This window comes from Petaurus breviceps, unplaced genomic scaffold (assembly GCF_028583685.1).
Source record: "Petaurus breviceps papuanus isolate PSGF00001 unplaced genomic scaffold, PetGlider_PUasm1.0 90994, whole genome shotgun sequence".
Taxonomy (NCBI): domain Eukaryota; kingdom Metazoa; phylum Chordata; class Mammalia; order Diprotodontia; family Petauridae; genus Petaurus; species Petaurus breviceps.
In genome coordinates this window covers 7,381,025-7,401,279 of record NW_027187393.1, presented here as the reverse complement: position 1 = coordinate 7,401,279, position 20,255 = coordinate 7,381,025, and the positions used below count along the sequence as shown (strand labels likewise).

The following is a 20,255-nucleotide window of genomic DNA, read 5'->3' as shown; positions in this document are numbered from 1 at the left end:
ATGTTCTCTAAGGTCTTTAAATGTTATTGAGTCTATGAAATCCATCTTTTTTTTTTAATGATAGCTCTTGTTTTTGTACCACCTTTATTTTTAATATGTTCCTCCCATGAGTACCCAGACAGCCATCTCTAGAAACAAAAATCAGAAAAGAAAGGAGGGCAAGGAGCATTTCAGCAAAACCAACCAATTTGTTAACCAAGTCTGACAGTATATACAATGATCCATAGTTCTCCACCTCTGTAAAAAAGGAAAGGAAGTACATTTTTTCATTCCCTCTTTAGTGACAAGCTTGGTCATTACAATTACAGGGTTCACTTTTGTATTTACTTTTGTCCTTCCTGTTTACATTGTTGTAGTCATTTGTGTATATTGTTTTCCCAATTCTGTTTTCTTCACTCTGCATCAATGAGACTCATTTTTTGAGAGTTTATCTTCTGACTCAAACTGAAGTTATCTCCTCCATATCAAAACCCAACAAGTGGTCATGCAGTCTTTGCTTAAAGAACTTGAATGAACCCATTACTTCCTCCCACCAACCCATTCTTAGAAAGTTCTAGTTAATTATTAGGAATTTCTTTCCTATATCAGACCAAATTTTCCTCTGAATATGCTTGTTATAAGAAAAAAATCTTACCAACCATTAGAGCTATCTAAAAGTGGAGTGGCTACCTTGAGAGGTGAGAAGGTACGTCAAGTTACTTTGTGGTTTGCTTTTGTTTCCTCAAAGTTATCAAATTTTGCCTCAGAAGACTCCAGTGTAAGCAGTATCCTGAGGATATTTTTCCCCTTACTTACAAGTGATATTCTGTTAGGTACTTAAATCTACCATTGACATTGATCTTGTACACATCCTACTTAAAATGGAGCTGTGTTAAAGGACTTTCATTTTGTAAGGTCAGTTACCTTAAGTACAACCAGCAAATTTCATACTTACTGAGAAGACTCTTGTTTGAAATGTAGCATTTCATATATGGTGTTGTGGAAAAAGTGCTGGACTTAAAGAGTTGGGAGAGCCTTGGATCCAAATCCCATTTTCTACACTTAGTAATTAGGCAGTTTGGTGGTATAGTGGATAGAGAAAGGATCTAAAATAAAGAAAACCTGAATTCCAATTCAGCCCTAAGACACTTATTAGCCACATTAACAAGTCAAGGCCTCAGCTTCCTCATGTAGAAAATGGAAATAATACTTTTTTCTCATGGCACGAGATATTTACAAATATTATAGAAAATTATTAGCGCCGCCTTAAGATTCATTGTCAGAATCTTATTAAAGTTAATTAAAACTAATTTTTTGACCATATGTTCTGTGATAGCAATAATTCCTACACCAGTTATCAGGTTTCTTTTTATGTATGTAATATGAACCATTTTGTCATCATAAAATCAGGATAAAAATGTCCTTTTTTTCTACCACTTTCTCCTGTACTAGCTTCTGTTACTCCTTCAGAGCTGTTAGCTAGCAATTTCAGCACCCAGGGGGCAAGCACTAAAAAAGTTCAATCGATTCAGAGAGAGAGAGAGAATGTTTTTGGGTGTGTGTGTTTTGGAAGAGGCATCCACAGAGAGGCAAGGACACTGCTGGAGAAGGTGCATCAGGGTGATGGGAGATATTCAACTGGGTTATGCTCCCTTGAGGGTGAGGAAACAGTGACCAAAGGCCCTACAAGTACTGGGAAGAAATGGAACAAGTCCAGTCATAACATCTTCCCCCAAAAGGTCATATTTTCTGTGACTCTGTGTCTCACCCAGTTTACTCCGTAAAATCTTTCATGTCTAGGTTTCTAAAAATGTAATGTCTTCCTTTGCTTGTACTTTAAGGAGCCTAGAGTGTTGTTCAGAAAACATAATACCTTCACATTCTTCCTATTATCCCAAAAGTCTCCCAACTGCATGACTAAATGCCTCTCTAAGAAAGCACAGACTAGAGACACAGATACCAGGTGTTCTGAAGAGTAATGATTTACAAAGTGAAAGTTTAGATTATTTCCTTTAAAACTTAGAATCAAACAATTAAGCAAGAAGCATCTTAGATATGGGTTTGTTTTGTTTTTGTTTAGGGTACATTCATCAATTTAGTATTTTTCCAAATTGCCAAGGTCTTCTAGGTACAACGAGAAGTGATTTAAGAGTGCTATAAACTAAGACTGCTATAATCAGAAAATTTGTTTCCTTCCCTGCATAACATTAACCCAATACCATAAGGCTCAATTCTGAGCCACTGTGTTTCTTAAGAATTCCAGAAAGGGTTTTATAGATAAAAAGAGTACAGGATTGGGAGTCAGAGAAAACGAGTTCAAAACTAAGTTCTATTTACTACTAATTGTGTGACCCTGGGCAAGGAACTTTACCCTTTACTTACATGTAAAATAGAGTTGACTTAAATGGGATGAACAGATGCCCTGGCTTAGATTATATTTATATTAATCTATTTTGAGGAAAAGAGAAAGTTGGTAGTCAAATAGCACTTATTAAACATCTGTTATGTGGCAGAAATTGTGATAGGAAATGTGAACTACAAAGAAACAATTCCAACTCTCATGAAACTATCAGGGGAGAAAACATTTGTGTGTATACCGATGTTTGTATGTGTGTATCATAGATGCATAATATATACAGAATAAGAGCAAAATAAATACAAAATAAGGTAGTTTGGGAGGGAGGACCCTGGCACTAGTAGATGGGAGTATGGGAGCAACTTGCCTTGGAACTGGCTGATTCCATTCCTGGAATGGTCTCCTTCCTCACCTCTATCTCTTGACATGCTGACTTCTTTCAAAATTCAGCTCAAACACTACCTTCTGCAGGAGGCCTTCTTGATATATATCCTTAATCCCTTTACCCCCAATTTCAGCCACTCCTCTTTTCCTCTATGAAATATGTATCATGAGTGTACCTATTATATGTTGTCTCTAACCAATTTTTGTATACTGGAGGCCTGGGACTGTTTTTGCCTTACTTAGCATCTCCAGTACTTAGCACCCTCACCTAGCCCACAGTTAGCACTTAATGTTTGTTGATTGACTGAAAAGGCTTTGTAGAACTTGAAAGGATTCTATGGGGAAGGGTGGGATTCTATGAAGGTGAGAAGGGGAAATCATTACAGATTTCAGACAGCTACTGCCAGGAACCAGAAGTGCTGCAAGTAAGTGTAAGGCACATGGAGACCAATTTGGCTTTTTCACAGAAATGCAGTATTTAAAAGACAGAGTTTATATTTAAAAAAAAAAAGAACTATAGAAGTTTGAGTAGGTCAGGGATATGGTCAAGTAACACACTGTAGATCTGTGCTCAAAGAAAATCATTACAGCAAGCTGTGTGGACTGGGTTGAGAGACTTAAGGAAATATTTCATAATAGGCCATTGCAATAATCAAACAGATGATTGATGAGGGCCTGAACTGAGGTGGTGGCTATGTTAGGAAGGAAAAAGAAATCAGCAGAAGTAGAAGGTACAATATAGATACCTGGAATGAAAAATGAGTGAGGAAAATGGTGACGTTATGAGACACTGGAAAGATAATTTGGAAAAGATATTGGGGGGGGTGTTAGGGAATAAAGGGATAAGATAGTTTTGTTTGGGAAATACTTAGTTTGAGATATCCCTGTGACATCCAGTTTTAAATATCTAATTAGTAAAAGCTATTTTCCTTTTATTTTCTTTTGCTCCAGAAAGCTAACATTTCCAGTAAAAGAGCTGGATTCCTTAGGAAAAGGAAAAAGGGAAGGGGTAATTTACAATAAAAATAAGTACAAAACACATTACTTTTACAAAAAGTCACCAGTCTTCCCCCAACACTGAATTTACACAAAATATTAACTGCAGTTAAACCCTACTCGTTGGGAGGAGACGTTCTATTTTGAAGAAGGCAGGCAAATTTACTTTGCAACTAAAAATATATAAAGAGGGGATCTTTTTTAAGTTTCCGCTCAGAGACTTATAATTTAACTTAAGGCAAGTGGAAAATCTCTAGATTGGCCGGGGGGCCACAGGTGTAATACAACCGGCCTAAGGCCTTTCTTCTTCCAGAGTAATGTTTAAAGAGCTTCCGGGATTTTCCTTCCCCAGCAGAATAAAAATTGTAGCTGCACTGTGCGCCGCCGCCCAGCCCTAGGGGGGGGGCCTTGAAAGGAACAATAGCAACCACAGTCATCACTAGCCCCAGGAACCCGACTTGGCCCGGAGCCAGGTGCCACAAACTATAGTGACAAAGCTAAGCCGGGCAGAGGCTGCTCGTGCCACTCTCGGCTCTCGCGCGCCCCCTTCCCCCCGCCCAGTTCTCGCGTGTCCTTCCCTACCCACCTCCACCCCAAACCCTCGGTCAGTTCTTTCCAAGCAGTCTTCTGTTGCTTTTTCATCCCTCCGGGGATTTTACTGGCTAACAGGAAAAAATGGTCATTTTAGTTTATGACCATATGGAGCTCTGGTCACACATCAACCCTTACAATTGATTTGGAGAACCTGGGGTCCTAACCGGGAAGCTGCCCCTAATACTCCCCCACCCTCGAAGCTAGGAGGAGCCCAGCGGCGGTAAAACACCGTTCGCCATGGCGGGGTCAAGGGGGAAAAAAGACTGCAGCCTAGCCAACAGACTTTCTACTAGTCGCGCCATTCCGTTCTCGCGAGATTTTCACCCTTCCTAAGATGGGGTGGGTGGGAGGGAAGATTTAGAGGATGTCTTTCCAGAGGGAGGGGAAGAGAGAGGGGGGAGGATGGGTACATCTCTGGCGCAACTCTTGCGCGAGATTGTGCAGCAGCTCCTTAGCCGCTTTAGATTCTCGCGATATTTCATTGGGTCAGCTCTGTGGCCAGAGAAGTTTCTCGCGAGAGCCCGTGCTGGGGGCGCTGTGTGGCCCCGTCTGTGTGTGTGTGTTTGCGTGTGTGTATATGTGTGTTCGTGAGTGTGTGTGACTGGGAAAGCAGCGGCCGCCATTTCAGGGAGTTGCAGTCACTGTCGCACGGTTGGATACCGATTTGCCGCAAGCCGCCGCCCTGCTTCACCCGCGCGGGCTCTTCTAATCCCATTATTCTCTTTTAGATCCGCTCCGGCCCTGCCGCCCTCGGTGCCCGAAACTCGGGCTGGGCGGGCGGGACGGACCGCGGCCTGGGCCCAGGCCGCAGCGGCTTAACAGTAACCCCGGCGGCAGCCACAGCGGTAGCGCCTCCCCGAGACGCGAGCACCACACTTACTCGAGAGCCCGCACAGGTAAGAGGTCTCGGTGATAGCTCTCTTAACTCTGCAATTCTCCATCCTTTCTTTTTCCATGCACAGATCCGGCCCCACCCGGGGGCCGAGGGGACTCGGATTCACTCCGGCCGCGCCGAGCCCCCGGTGTGCCCACGAAGGGAAAGAGGGAGGGGGAGGGGTGTCTCCGAAGAGGCCAGCCGAGCTGAAAGGAAGGCCTGGGTGGCGAAGGGGAAGTTGCCGCGCCTTCGGCCGCTTTTGGGCGGGTTGGCAAGGAGTTTTAGGGTCTACTCGGTAGCCTTGAGGCGGGGAAGCCCCAGCGCGGGCGTCGACAAGTCGCCTCCTGGAGCCCTAGGCCTAGGCTCGAGCGTCTGGGTGGCCGTGACCTCTCAACATGGCGCGGGGCGAGCGCGGCCCTGGCAGAGCCCCCCGCCCTTCCTAAGGGAGTTTTCCTCAACCCCTAATATGGCAAGGGCTGGCCCGGGGCGCCCCACTTAAAGCTGGTGAACCACTTGTGGGTGTCCACGGTTCCCCCTTCTGCCCTGGGCCTGTGTGAGGTAGGCCACCCACCCCACCCCCACCCCAAGCATCTATGACATGCGAGGCAGTCGGTCCTCTCTGTGTTCTTGTCCCAGGCAGTTTGCTTGACCGAGGCATCCCTGTTGCCCGGCATTTAAAGTGCGTTATTGAGTAACTAGGTTACTGAACAACTTGAGGATACTTTTGATGTTGGGAAAGAACTGTTTCCAGAGTTTAATAACGAAACGAACTGAATCAAGTGAAATGCAGGCTTAATGAAATCGCCCTTGCTTTTTTTGTAGGTGTTCTGAAAGAATGGCAGACGATATTGATATAGAAGCAATGCTTGAGGCCCCTTATAAGAAGGTGAGAAAACATGTTGGTGAGGTTTTACATATTCCTTAATTTAGCATTATTCATGAAACTACTGCTGAAATGTAAACTAACATCCCCGGAGCCCTCTTGATTTATCTTATCAGAGATGCATTACATGTAACTTACAAAGTAAATATATGCTATTGATGTAATAATATTGTGCAGTAGTTTCACTTCAGCGTGATGAATAAATGCCCATCTATCTCTCTTTGTAGACTTGCCTAACGATATCTCACCTCTACTCCCATGAATTCACCTTTGATTCCAGTGTGAACTGTCAATCATAAGGTAGTAATTGAGTGACTTATCGCTGTACCGTGGTCCCCTAGGTAAAATGACTCGACTAAGAATTACCAGCTCCAGTTTGGTATAGCAAGAAGGTGAATGCAGTGGTTTGGGAAAATAGCAGGGGTCCAAGAATAATCTTATTACCAGTCTGTGGCAAGTAAATCTTTTAATGAGGAAAGTTTTCTCAACTCAAGTAATGAGTGAGATTTGTATTTTTATCTTATTTTTTTGGTATAGATGACTGGTGATAGTAAAATCTTAAAAACAGGTCAGGTTACAATCAGCTACTAAGTTAAAAGCACATGATAAATTCTTGGATCCCTGAATAGAAATTTCTTAGCAAATTAAAGAGGCAGTATCACAGTGCAGTGTTATTTTAAAACTTGTACTGTCCTCACTTTTGTAATAACTATTAATTAGGACCTGCTATAATATTTCACACAAAATCTTTTTTTTTTTTAACTGTTTTGGATGATGTAGAGTAGTTATTGACCCATTTCTTTATGGCAGCAAAACTACTGTCTTTTCATTCTTTCACCAGATGGTGGTGAAAGTGTTAACTATATGCATGCATTATCACTGGTTTCACAAATTGTAGACTTTATAAGTTAGCAGTTATACTCTTAGCACAACTGGCGTAAATAAAATTAAAATAAAACTGGTGTAATTTTAAAAAATAAAACCGCTATTTGTTTTGGAGTATGTAGCTCGACCATGTGGTACCAATTGTGGATGAGTATTTATTAGCTGTAAACACTGTATACTTAGTTTTAAGTATTAACATAGAATCTTTAAAGAGCTACTTTCTTAATGTGTAATGTTAAGATTTTTGTGCTACCGGTAGTTTAACATGGATATTTTTCCATGTAAAACAGGTATGGAAATAGGGAATGTTTAGGCTGGACTGGTGGATTATTAATGACTTTCTTGGGTTCTTGGGAGTCAACATTACTAAAGCAGTGTGAATCCCTGTTTGCTTCAGGGCGAGATGTGTGACAGAGGTGGCATCAAGCTCTTACAGTCCCAACCCTCCAACGAAAATGGGCGAAGATCTCAGGAATGGCATCGGTCACAGGAAATCGATAGTGGCTGGCTGCTAGCATGGCCACTTGGGGCTTAGGCAGAAATATAGCCGTGGTACTGATGAAAGGGACATAGTACATGGAATAAAACTTTAAACATGAGTCTTTATGTTTTATAGAAATTTCATTTAACCACTTCAGCACTATAAATCCATAGGATAAATTATAATCTAAACTACACAAAAGATACCTAAAGCTTAATTGTTTTATATGGACAGCATAATGCTTGCATTTTATTGTATGCCTAAAATGTAAACAGTAAAGTGGTTAAACATACCCATCTAAATTTTTTTTATAGCTTTCCAAATTAAACTAAATAAGTAATTAGTTTTTAAATTGTTTTGTATTTTTTTATTCCTGTTCCCTTTACCCTTTGACAACTTGAAATGTTTCCACTTCGTCCTCATGATGTTCTTCTATCAACCCTGCTTAGGATGAGAACAAGTTGAGCAGTGCTAACGGCCATGAAGAGCGTAGCAAGAAGTAAGTTTTTGGAAGGGATTCAGGGGGGATAAACTATGTTATTTAAAGCATGGGACCTAAAGATAAGTCAAGAACTTAGTGATGATGTCTTTATCTACTTGGAGTGTTAGAAAGGAAATTTTTCTTTCTGGAGCCTTTTTTGCCTATTTTAGAACTTGACCTACTTTGTGTTTTGTAGTTAACCAAAGTTTAAGAGGCAATTTTTTGAGATTTCTCTACATGGTGGTCTTTATAATTATTTTTTTTAATTTATTGCTTTTGTGTTATGTATATTGGCATCATCTTTTTGAGCCTTATGGAAAAGCAAAATGTGCGTTAAGAACTTAAAAGCAGAAACTGGGGCACTGAAAGAACTTACTTTCCCCAAATCATACATATAATATCACTGTCAAAGTCAAAAAGCTGCTCAGCTCTCTTTTGTAATCACACACAAGGTTTTAATGTATTTTCTCCTTTCTTCAAGTTATGTTTCTTCCCCTGAGTTTTCTGTGGGTGTATGAAGAGCCCAAAATATGTGTGCTTTGGACATATACCCTTCCATTTAGAAACTGTTTGACCTATTTAAAGGAGGTTGTAGCAAATAATTTCTTGAAGTTCCTTCAAGCTCTAATGCCTGTGATCTTTAGAACTCTTATATCAGCATTAAATATATGTTTCAGGTAGTGTTTGAAATGTGTCACATTGAAACATTTTTGTTGTGTTCATGACGCATATAGTACATAGTGCAAAAATTACGAATACTTATTTGGTCCTATTTTTGGCTCTTTTCCTCCTAAGAGCTCAAAGTTCTTCACTATACACTACCTCATGCATCCTTACAACAACTCTGTTAGGTAGGTAGATATAATTTCCATAAAATAGATAATATGTGTTAATTGGTTAATGAAATATATTTTTAATTATATGGACATACTACACCAGAGATTTTTATTTTTTGTATAATACCCAAAGTATATTACAGCACTGTTGAATTAAGAGAGATGAGAGTAATTTACAGAAAATATCCTGCCATTACATAATTTCATTTGGGGATTCTAGAAGTCACAGAGACATTAGAAACAGACAGTTTTCCTTTTGATTTATTGAATTATGTACTCAGAAGCAAACAGGTGTTTCAGAGAGGGTGCCAATGTACCTTGAAGGGTTTTATGCAGGGCCTTCTGATGATGGTAATTTTTGTAACTGCAAAAGACATCTAAGAGTGTAATTGAATGGGAATAATTCATGCCTGAATATCATGTTTCAGTTAGAGAGGAAGAGCAGCCTACATCCTAAATGGATGTGAAGAAATAACTTTTTTTCTGGTTGTGGGAAGTAATTCTTTGAAGGACGGAGTAAATGTTTTTAACCTTCCCAGTGTCACCAAGTATTCCTTGTTATTGGCATCTCTTTGGATTTAGATGTAAACCTTGTTTCATCTTGACCTCAAATTTAGTCAAGCATTATGATAACCTGTTTTACACCCTGACTCGAGTGAATAAATGGAAATGGTAGAACTATTATTAAAATGACTCCATGTATCTCAAGAGAACAGAGAAGAGCTTTGTAGGCTTGTGTAGAAAACAAGTAGGCAATTTCCTCTAATATAAGGGTGGTTTTAAATGAGAAAGTGGGGTGGGATTATTTCTTTAAGGTTTATAAAAATGCTTCTTCACTAAAATTATATGGTATCAAGGTTTCTAATGGCAGATAATCATTATGGATGACTAATCACAGGAATCCATTATTTTGACATTGTATATTGTCAAACATTGTTATCCCTACTATAAAAGCATATAAATAAGAAACCAAGGAAGCTCACTTAAATTCTAGCTGAAAGACAAGACAAAGATATTGCCCTATTTGCTTCTTGGGGTATATTTTGTATAAAGGCAATGTGCCCTTTATTCCAGATACAATGTATTGTATATTCCAGTCTTGTTCAAATAATAATAAACACTAGGCCTTTTGACCAAATACATAGTTTCATTTCTCTCTCTCTTTGGGAAAGCAATTTGGACCACAAAATACATATTTGGGATAATCAAGGCATTGAATTACTGATTATAAGGCAATTAAATCTGTCCTTTTTGACCAAGGTTGATGCCAGTAATAACTTGACTTTTATCACTGGGAATAAACATGTGCAAATTTGGATTTTAAGTTAATATGACTTAATTCACTTTGAAGAATAACATTAAATTTAGTAAAAGCAGTTTAACAAAAATAAAGCACCTAATATATTCTGTGCAAATAAAAAGATATAAAAACCAACCAAGGAGCTTACATTCAAATAGATGCATCATGTAAAAAATATGTAAAAAAAAATTTTAAGGTCATGTAAAGTGTAGAGCCAGAAACATAATAGGACACCTTAACATAAGTATGCCATTTAGTTGATCTGGTTAATGCCAGTGGAGCCAATTTCACATAATAGTCATATACAAATATTTGAAGATAGTAAAGGATGGGTGCAAAGATGAACATAACAATAATGGAGTATTTTGGCTAACTTGGTGGACATATTCTGCAAAATTTGAACAAATGATTCTCCTTCCTTGGAATCGCTTCAAATGCCAATGTGAGTTACATTTAAAATTGAGATTTCCTTATATATGGAATAAAGCAAATTTCTACAAGTTTTAATACATTATGACATGTTACTCAACAAAATCCTAATCCAGTAAGAGATTGTATAGAATTGTACAATCTACTTTAAAAGATTGTATAGAATTAAAAAGAATTTGAGCATTGTCTTGGAGTTATACTTAAAAAGATCTGTCCTGTTATGTAGATTTTAATTTCAGTCTGTTTTATTTGATTTAGTTTTCTAAAGAAATATTTAAGTTTTTATTCAGATAATTTTGTTGACTAATTGGTATAGCATGTTACTATTGTAGTCATGCAACCTTTTACCTGACTGGAGCTGCCATGAGGACAAGAACCTTTTGAAGCAGCTGTTGAAGGTGTAGCAACCCTTTCTTTGAATTGGTCTTGGGGCCAATGACAAGTAAAATGTAATGGCTATTTAATGGCCTGATATCAGTGACCATGTGCCTTCATCAAAATCTAAATAGTATTTGTGGGGCGTGCCTGTATTTATTTCTAGTTGACCGCCCTACCTGTTGAAAAAAATAAAGTTTTTGACTCTGACTCTCAAAATCCTTCAGCAGCCTATATGGTAACTGTCAGGTTTTCCGGACAACAAAATTGGAATGTTATCTGTTGCCATTTGGGGCATTTCTATGATGACGTCTATATAAATAATGAGTGTAGCCTAATTTTCTGACATGTGCTACTAGCATATAAATTTCTGACAGTCAGGTGGATTATCTTGAAATTTTAGACAAAGTTTCTGCCTCCTTGGAAAGCTCTACATCTCCTTGTGATTGGAGTGTGGGTTTCAAGATTCCAGAAGGTGGGTGTCTTCCATTTTCTATTTTCAATGCATTCCCAGATGACCTGCTTCCAGGATCTCTGAGGCAGATCGTAATTGCTCCTATGCTGCTTTTTGCATTTAATTCTTCATCTGGACTAAAAATTGTTTCCATTTCAAAATAACACAAGGACCTAGACTATATCACTAAGTGGGGAATGCCTGAACTTTCAGCCACTGCAAATTGACTTTTTTAGAGGGGGAAAAAACTTTTTTTTTTTTTCCTTAACAAAATGAGGTTGAAAGGATATCTTATCTTTAGGCATTAACTTGGGTGGGTTAGGGAGGAATACAAATGCTTCATTCTGTAAATTAACTGGGTTGTGCATATGGGGAGTTTCTAGTAGGCAAGAGCAGTGTATGATAGTATGATAGGTTTTCAGTTTTTATTAAAAGTAGTACTGTGTTTTGATGAATCTACTTAAATTGGATGCTAAATTGCCTATTAGACCAATTAGCTGGATTTAACCATTTCCTGTCTTGGTCATCCAAGATGTGAACAGAAGAGAAAATATAAATTCAATGCACATTCTCATATGTAAGTCCAGAAAATTGGGGGTATCATTTAAAATAATTTAGTTATGCATTAGGGTATTGGCAGAGTGCTTTTTAAGTTGCTTGTTATCTTCAAAGCAAAATGAAAATCAGTTTAACTATGGCCTTTTTTTCCCCTGTATCTTAAGAGACATTTAAATCCTATGGTTGAGTGAGGTTAAATGTAGGACAATATTTAATGACGGTTAAACTGCATTCTCAACTCTTAATTTTAATTACTGATTTTGATAATATATTTCTTGGTATACAGTAGGTCAGGGTCACTAGTTATATATAGGTTGGTCTAAATTTGACTAGATAAATTCACTTTTGAACCTATTCTAGAATATGAATTGACCATACCAACTAGAGACTTGAATCAAGAACTTGATTTTCACTGCTACTTAAAGTATTAGCCAGTGGAGGACCGCCATTCTTCTGCCTTTGGTCTAGGAAGTTCCTCAGTCTATCAGCTAATCCCAACTATTGATGCCACTGTTTTGTAGCAGTTGATAGAAGTAGGGTTTGGGATTTGGAATTAGGAATTTGGGAAGCTTGGTTTGTTGCGTGTGGTGTTTTGGTTTTTTTAGGTTTATTCTTAAGTGTCTTGGTATGTAATAGTGATTTATAGCAAAGAATTTTTTTGTAAAATAAATGTGAAATAAGTGACACCAAAGAAGGGGTAATAAAGACTTATTTTAAATTTGCAAAATAAATGTAATCTTTTCTTTGCAGGAGAAAAAAAAGCAAGAGTAGAAGTCGAAGTCATGACCGAAAGAGGAGTAAAAGTAAGGAACGGAAACGAAGCAGAGACCGAGAAAGGAAAAAAAGCAAAAGCCGTGAACGGAAACGTAGCCGCAGCAAAGAACGAAGACGAAGTCGTTCTAGAAGTAGAGAACGGCGATTCAGAGGCCGTTATCGAAGTCCCTAGTATGTAATGCATATTAATTTTGTAGTCTGGCATCATGTTCTTGAATCATTCTTGTACTTGGTATAATTCTTTGAAAACAGGTTATTAAAAATAATTTGATAAATGAAATATCTTTGAATTTGAGGGATCCTAACAAATTCTTAAAGGCAAAATAGGGTTAATGACATTTATAAGCTTTAAGTAGTGAAATGAAAACCCAGGAGCTTAGCTCGGTGTGGCAGTTCATTTCAGGAAGGCTGAGGGAGGTTGGTGGATCACATGAACTTGGGGAGTTGTGATTCACAGCAGAACTAAACTAACTGGGTGTCTGCACTAAATCCAACACCAGTATTATGCACCTCCGGGGGTAGGAGAGCCCACTAATTAGGCTGTCTAAAAAGGGACAAACCAGCCCAAGTCAGAAGCGAAGCAAACAAATCAAAGCTCCTGTACCATTCAGTAGTAGGAAAGGCCCTATGACTAGTCACCATATTTCTAACCTGAGCAAGATCAAATAAGATATAGTCTTTCCTATCCCCCTTAAAAAAACTCAAAAGTTTAGTAAAAGCATTATTTAAACTATTTTCTAGTTTACATAATGAACTACTAAGCTATTGACAGTGAACTCAAAGTGCTATTTATGATGTACCAAGTTAATAAATAGGTATCATTGTGGTCCAAACCAAGAAAGAAAAGATTGCAGGAATAGATGTAGCAAATTACAAAGAATTTTTTCATCTTTGAGAAGAATTTGTATTAACTATTACAAATTTTTCCCTTAGTAAAAATACACATTACTTGATATTTCTTATTCATGTATATATTGAGTAACACAAGAGAACATATACAATGGAATTTTCTTTTACTAAAGTTTTTTTTTTAATCTGAAATGATTTTAGGATACACTTTGTCTACATATGGCTTGAATAATCTGTTTTCTACTGTATGAATTACCTGGCAATGGTGTAGCTATTTGAGTGTAATGCCACATTTTATGTTACAATGAGGATATGAATCAAAAGTTTAAAACCAAAGCATTTTTCTGGGAACAGAATGGTCAACATAAAAACTGATTTGCTGATTAATTTTCAGTGTTCACTGGAATAGAAATGTTTTGGTCACATTGGGAAAATAAAAGATGTATTAAAGCGATTAAAGTATGTAAAAACCAAATGGATAACTCCTAAGGAATTCCCACCGTAATAACAATATATGTAAGTCTTAACACAAAACTGAAAATCAAGAGCCCATAATATCTAGACCTGGCTCTATATTAGTTAGTTCTGTCAGTCTCCCTGTAAGACACATCACCTCTCTGGACTTTGGTTTTAGACTTTATAGAATTTAAGGATTGATATCTGTGAGCCCCAACAAATTCTTTTAAAATAATAGACTTAAACTGAAATGTAATGATTTACCATATAAACCACTTGTGAAAGGGCAGTATCATTGCTATGAAAAAACAAGGTTCTGCCAATAACTTCAGCATTTTATTTAGTGACTTTCCAAAGAGCATAAAATGGTAATAGATTGAATAAACTTTTGTGCAGTGTAGTATTACTGCTAATATTTAATGGTTTGTTTTCATAGAGAGAATTTTTCTTTGAATACATACTTTATGTTCAAAAAAGTATTTTTACTCTTTTCCTATTGTAAGAAATCCATGTAAAATGGGATTTACTTAGCAGAAGTTCATGTCAAAATAATCAGGTAGAGCTATTAAAATGAAAAATACTAATTTGCTTCATTTTGCTTTACATTTTAATGATTGGATATTGTAGAGTAATTAAAAATCTACAAAACAAATCATCTGAGATTTAGCCATCTTGATTGTATAACTTACTTTTCATAGCCTGTTATTAAAGTAGAAAGGACAAATAATAGAACTTTAGAGGTTTGATTCTAATGTCACTACCCAGTCTGGAGGAGATTTATAATCTTTTAAACATACAGTATTTATACCTGAGACATAATGCATTAGGTGTAAAGATCTAAAGGATCTTTTAACTATCCCATAGTTAATTCTGACACAGACCAGACTTTTTTATTTTTTTAATGAAAGGAAAAATAAAAGTAAGTTACTTTAAGCTAGCATCATTTCAAGCATACTACTTCATTATTCTCTCAAGATAAAGGCCTTCTAAAAAAAATTTTTTTCAATGAATCCAAACTGTTGTCCTGAAAGTAAAAGTGCAAAGTAGTTTGTATGAAAGCACCTCTTCCAGATGTTGATGAAAATTTTCTTGCGTAAAGCTGGAGGTAGCTAAAAAAATTGGTGATTACTATATAGTTTTTATAGCACAGAATACTAGAAAAGATCTCCTAAGAGCAAGGGTTCTTAACCTGGATCTTTGAACTTGTTTTTAATAACTGTTTTAAGATAATTGAGTTTTTTTGTAATTTATTTTGTCTGCTTAAAAACATTTTGAGGAAAGGTTCACAGGTCTTATGACTACCAAAGGGATCCTTCATACAAAAAGGATTAAGAATGCTGCTGTAGAGGTTGCAAAGATTTCTGGGCCAACTGCTTATAACTATGGATAGAGGGCAAACTTCCTGGAAGAAAATTTCTATTTTTCAAAATAGAGAATTTTTCTGTTTTTTCCAGAACTATTTTCATACTCCTTTTCCCCCTTTAGAATGAAGAAGGTTGAGATGCATAAATTTGTGATTAAATGTGTGTTATTAAATCTGTTCAGTAGTGCATGAAAACAAAGCAAGGCTGTCAGTCTGCAACTAGTTTAACTTTGTGTTTTTCTTTATAGCTCCGGACCAAAATTTAACAGTGCCATCCGTGGAAAGATTGGGTTGCCTCATAGCATCAAATTAAGGTTTTTAAACATACTTATGAATTGTTTAAAAAAATTGTTTTTCAAGTAACTAGTGTGGTGTTCTTGTTTGGGTAACTTCTGAAACTTTTAACTTTACAGCAGACGCCGCTCAAGAAGCAAAAGTCCATTCAGAAAAGACAAGAGCCCTGTGAGGTAGCTGTTGTCCCTATTTCTTATCTTCTCACAAGCTTTCAGCTTTACTAAAACTTAGGCGATTTATGCTACTGAAAAACTTAACTTTGTTTAGTAATTTATTATACACATAATACCTTGCTGTTTTTGCAAGTTTACTCTTAGAGCCCATATTTATTAAGATACCATAAATCCCATTGAGTAGTTAACAGCTTTCATTTTTTCTTTTATAAAAATAATTATGCAACTTTTTTAAAAGGGCCAAAATTATACTGTGCTAATAGTGTATCTAAAAAAGAACTTTTCCTTTTAATGACCTAAAAGCCGCCATACCAATAGCACTGCTATTGGTATGTGTTAATTTAATATTGTGAAATTTTTTTAAGCTTAAATTATTTTTGCATCTAGCTTAATGTGACACAGGATAGTCAGACTACTCATTTGTTTTCCTAGACTTGATATTTTCCTAATTTGATTCTTTGCTGCTGTAAAATAAGAAGTATCAGACTTCATCAGACCAACTGTCCATCCAATCTAGTGTTCTGTCCGTCCATGACATCCTCAGAAGTTTAAGGTTATATTCTCTTTCCCCATACCCTTACACCCTGAAAAAAAATAATCCACATAATTTTCTTTGCTTCACTGAGAAATCTGTTAGGCATTTATCATCTATGAATTTATCCATGCCCTTATTGGTATTTATATTCACACTATGACTTGCAGTAACAAGTTATAGAAGTTTTATTCATTATGTAAAGTAGTACTTTATTTTGAACTACTTTGTATAACTTGATTGAAATTTAAATGTATACTATATAATTCTGGATTTGCCAGGAAAACTTTTATACTATTATGCCCTTCATGGTCATATCTATTTTAGTTACATTTACATAAAGAAACCCCTCTAATCCCTGTATCCTATCCTGTTATTCTCTGGATCTTCTCCAGCTCTGCCAGTTCTTTGTCTTGTTTGAGATACATTCATCAGAATTACATTTATATGCTTAAAAATAGCATTTCAGCGGTAGATATTGGACATGGACTGATTTTATAAAAGGTCAGGCACTCATGTTTTCTGCTTTGTTTCCAGTATGATTCTTGATGCTTGGTATTTTGTTGGCCCTTTTAGTCACCAGAGAACATTTGGTTGTTAATTTCAGGGAAACACCTACAATGACACATGAGCCTTTTCATTTGTTGATAGCTGAGTCTTAATTTAATCATTCCTCTCCCATACTTTGAGTATATCACTTTTCTTCCCATTTGAGCAGCATATGTGCTCTTTTCAGCTTAAGCTTTACACTATGGTTTTTACAACCATCTAAAAAAAAGAATTTAGTGTAATTCTCAAACTTGGTTGAAACCTCACCTCTTAAAGCTACATACAGTGTCCTTGAAAAGAGAAGTCCCTATCAGTACAGAGAAATGCCCATTTTTCCTTAAACATCACTTCCTTGTGTAAATGGCAGTTTAGTCTGTGACATATCACTCCTAATTCTGAAAAGATACATTATTTTATTTTGCTCTGGTTCCTTGGGGGTAGGAAGCAGGCTTTGAAAAAGGACCTTGACAAGGTTTCTTTAGAGTGTAAATACACTACAGTGCTCTCCTGCCACATCTTATGATTATTCTTCTGCAAAGAACTTAAATTATAAAAATTAAAGAGCTTTCCCATTTTCAAAGGGTGGTTGGAATGTCAGTTTAGTGTAGTGTATAGTAGAAGACACCTTGAGCTTCTAATTACATATGGTGAAACCTAAAGGTTTTCGCTGGATACCTCAACCCCCAAATATATTTGAACTCTGTTGACAAGCACATATTGATAGTATTTGGGACAGTACACTGCAATGACTCTACTTTAGGTGGTATTAAAGGAATGAAAGCTAAACTCCTTAGATGATACGGAAAAATTATCTAGGGAGATTCATTGTCATGGAATTTGATTTATGCAACTGGTAACTTTGTGGAGATATTTGAAGGCATAAAGAATTTTAATTCCCAGTTTATTCTTAAATAGGCAGTGTGATATAGTGGAAAGAACACCGGGTTAGGGGTTTGAATTATAGTCCTAGTTTTGCTTCTATATTGGACAAATTATTTTGCCACTTTGACCTCTTGTAAATTGAGTGAATTAGACTATAAGAGTTATCTTGAGGGTCCCTTCCTTCACATTCTAAAATTCTATTAACATTGTGATTAGAACTTAAGCGAATATTAACTTAGTTTCTTTCTTCAGGGAACCTATTGACAACCTTACTCCAGAGGAGAGAGATGCTAGAACTGTGTTTTGCATGCAACTAGCAGCAAGAATTAGACCAAGAGATTTGGAGGAGTTTTTTTCTACTGTAGGAAAGGTAATTATCTTGTTTATTACAAATTAGTAGTAACAAGGATAAGTCTTAAGGGGGAAATGGTGGAGGGGAAGAGAATGAGAAGGAAGAAATAAATTTTTTAATAAATTTCAGGTAAGCTTAGTTATGTAATTCAGAATGACCAAGTTATTTCATTGTAGTTGAAAACCAGATTTCCCCATACTATAATCTATAGTAAAAGGAGCACATGGTTTGGAGTTAGAGCTTAGGTTCAGATCCTAACTCTGATTTTTGGCAAGTAGCCTTACTTTGCTGAACTTGCGGTTTTCTCATATGTAAAATGAGGGAATTAGATCTATAATGTGACCTCAGGATTAAGGAACCAAACTGACATACCAAAAATGTTCAGTAACTGAAAAATGGAAAGGGTTGGACATGAAGCTTTTGTTTGGAAATTTTTGAGATTATAAATGAGTTTTGTATTTGTGAGTAAGAAGTTAGATTGTAAACAAGAATTGGCCATACACTTGATTCTTAGGAAATGAAATATTAATGTTTTGTCTTTCCATATAAACAGTGCTTTAAAACTGGGGCTTCTTAACAATTTATTTAAAAATATGTGTGAGAAGGGTTTCATAGGCTTTCCCAGGCTGCCATGACACAAAAAAATAGACTAAAGAGCCCTACTTAAAAGGAAACTATTCTAGAATTATTTGTTGGGACCAAATTATCAAGGCATTGTTGATATGATCTCACTGCTAGGGCATCAAAATAGCCCTTTATGATAAATCAAGCAATTTGGCTTGTATTATGTACTGTATTAAGTGAGTAAGAACTAATTGATAATCTCAGTTCAATGAATGCAGAAAAGCTTCACTGTAGACCCCCACTGCTGCTATCATCCTTATTCTCCCTTACCAGTTTACTCTTTTCATTCCAACTAAAATAAACTCTCTGGGAATAATTGCATATTAAATATAGTATTTCTTCTCAGAAAATTCGATACGTTTCTCTTTTCAAATGTAAAAGTATAGAATTAATACTTACTCCAATGTTCTAGTTTTGTAAAACTTACTTTTATACCTGTTTTGTTGTAGGTCCGTGATGTAAGAATGATTTCTGATAGAAATTCCAGAAGATCCAAAGGAATTGCTTATGTAGAGTTTGTTGATGTTAGCTCAGTGCCTCTAGCAATAGGATTAACTGGCCAGCGTGTCTTAGGAGTGCCTATCATTGTACAGGCCTCACAGGTAATTCATTTTTCTCCTAGTTAGGGAATTTTTATGAGGAGAGCTAATTTCCTTTTTATCTTTATAGGTTTCATTTATAGTTTTTCTCTGCCGCTAACCTTGTTTGCCATGATTAAGATTTTTTTTTGGAGGGCAGTTGGGGTTAAGTGACTTGCCCAAGGTCACACAGCTAGTTCTTGTGTTAAGTGTCTGAGGCCGGATTTGAACTGAAAGTCAGGTCTTCCTGACTCCACCTAGCCACCCCAGCCATGATTAAAATTTAATGTCATTGTTAGCTTAACTGATTAAGAAGGCATCTGTCACAGAAATACAATGTATAGTATTTTTTTATATCATCACATGCTTGTGGGTTGGGCAGTTTGTAGAGATTTTAATACTGTTATATTTTAAACCTTTAATGCACAACTTGTTTAACAGATTTTGTCCATCTTTTATATAAAAAGTTAAAATCAGGTCAATTTGCTAATTTCTCTTTTGCCTAAAAATCTGTTTTAATACAGTGAACTTACCCTATTTCATAAAAATAGAAATGTACTTTATAAAAAAATGACTGCTATTTGAGATTATACATGTCAAAATAACTGTAAGTTGAAGGTTTTGTCTTAGAAGTTCCTTTTTGGATGATCATTTAGGGACTACACAGGGAAAGTAATAAACATTTATATAAATAGTACTTCCTATGGATGAAGCACTGTGCTTTTACAAATATTTCATTTAGATATATTTAACTCACTGTATGTGTGTGTTCAACATTTTCTGCTTATTAAGTTATAGTTTGGGGTTATTGAGCCAAAAGAACTGGCGTTAGTACCGTGTTTCCCCGATAATAAGACCTATCCCAAAAAAAAGCCCTCCCCTTACTGTGTAAGATTCCTCTAAAATAAGCCCTCCCCCGAAAATAAGCCCTATTGAGATTGCTACTGTAGTGAAGGTGATCCCC

The 20,255-nt window shown here is 36.6% G+C and overlaps 1 protein-coding gene across 3 annotated transcripts in view; it reads left to right on the top strand.

The window, feature by feature from the left end:
• Positions 1-4,822: 4,822 nt before the first annotated feature.
• Positions 4,823-20,255, top strand: part of RBM39 (RNA binding motif protein 39) — a 27,868-nt gene continuing 12,435 nt past the window's right edge. Inside the window, exons 1-8 of one of the 3 annotated variants that reach the window (XM_069077809.1) lie at positions 4,823-5,205; positions 6,006-6,069; positions 7,882-7,931; positions 12,616-12,810; positions 15,556-15,621; positions 15,721-15,774; positions 17,990-18,107; positions 19,163-19,315. In XM_069077809.1, the coding sequence (XP_068933910.1) occupies positions 6,019-6,069; positions 7,882-7,931; positions 12,616-12,810; positions 15,556-15,621; positions 15,721-15,774; positions 17,990-18,107; positions 19,163-19,315 (687 nt within the window). In that variant the 5' untranslated portion in view covers positions 4,823-5,205; positions 6,006-6,018. The remainder of the gene's footprint in view (positions 5,206-6,005; positions 6,070-7,881; positions 7,932-12,615; positions 12,811-15,555; positions 15,622-15,720; positions 15,775-17,989; positions 18,108-19,162; positions 19,316-20,255) is intronic. The other 2 variants (XM_069077808.1, XM_069077807.1) reach the window with 2 other exon arrangements.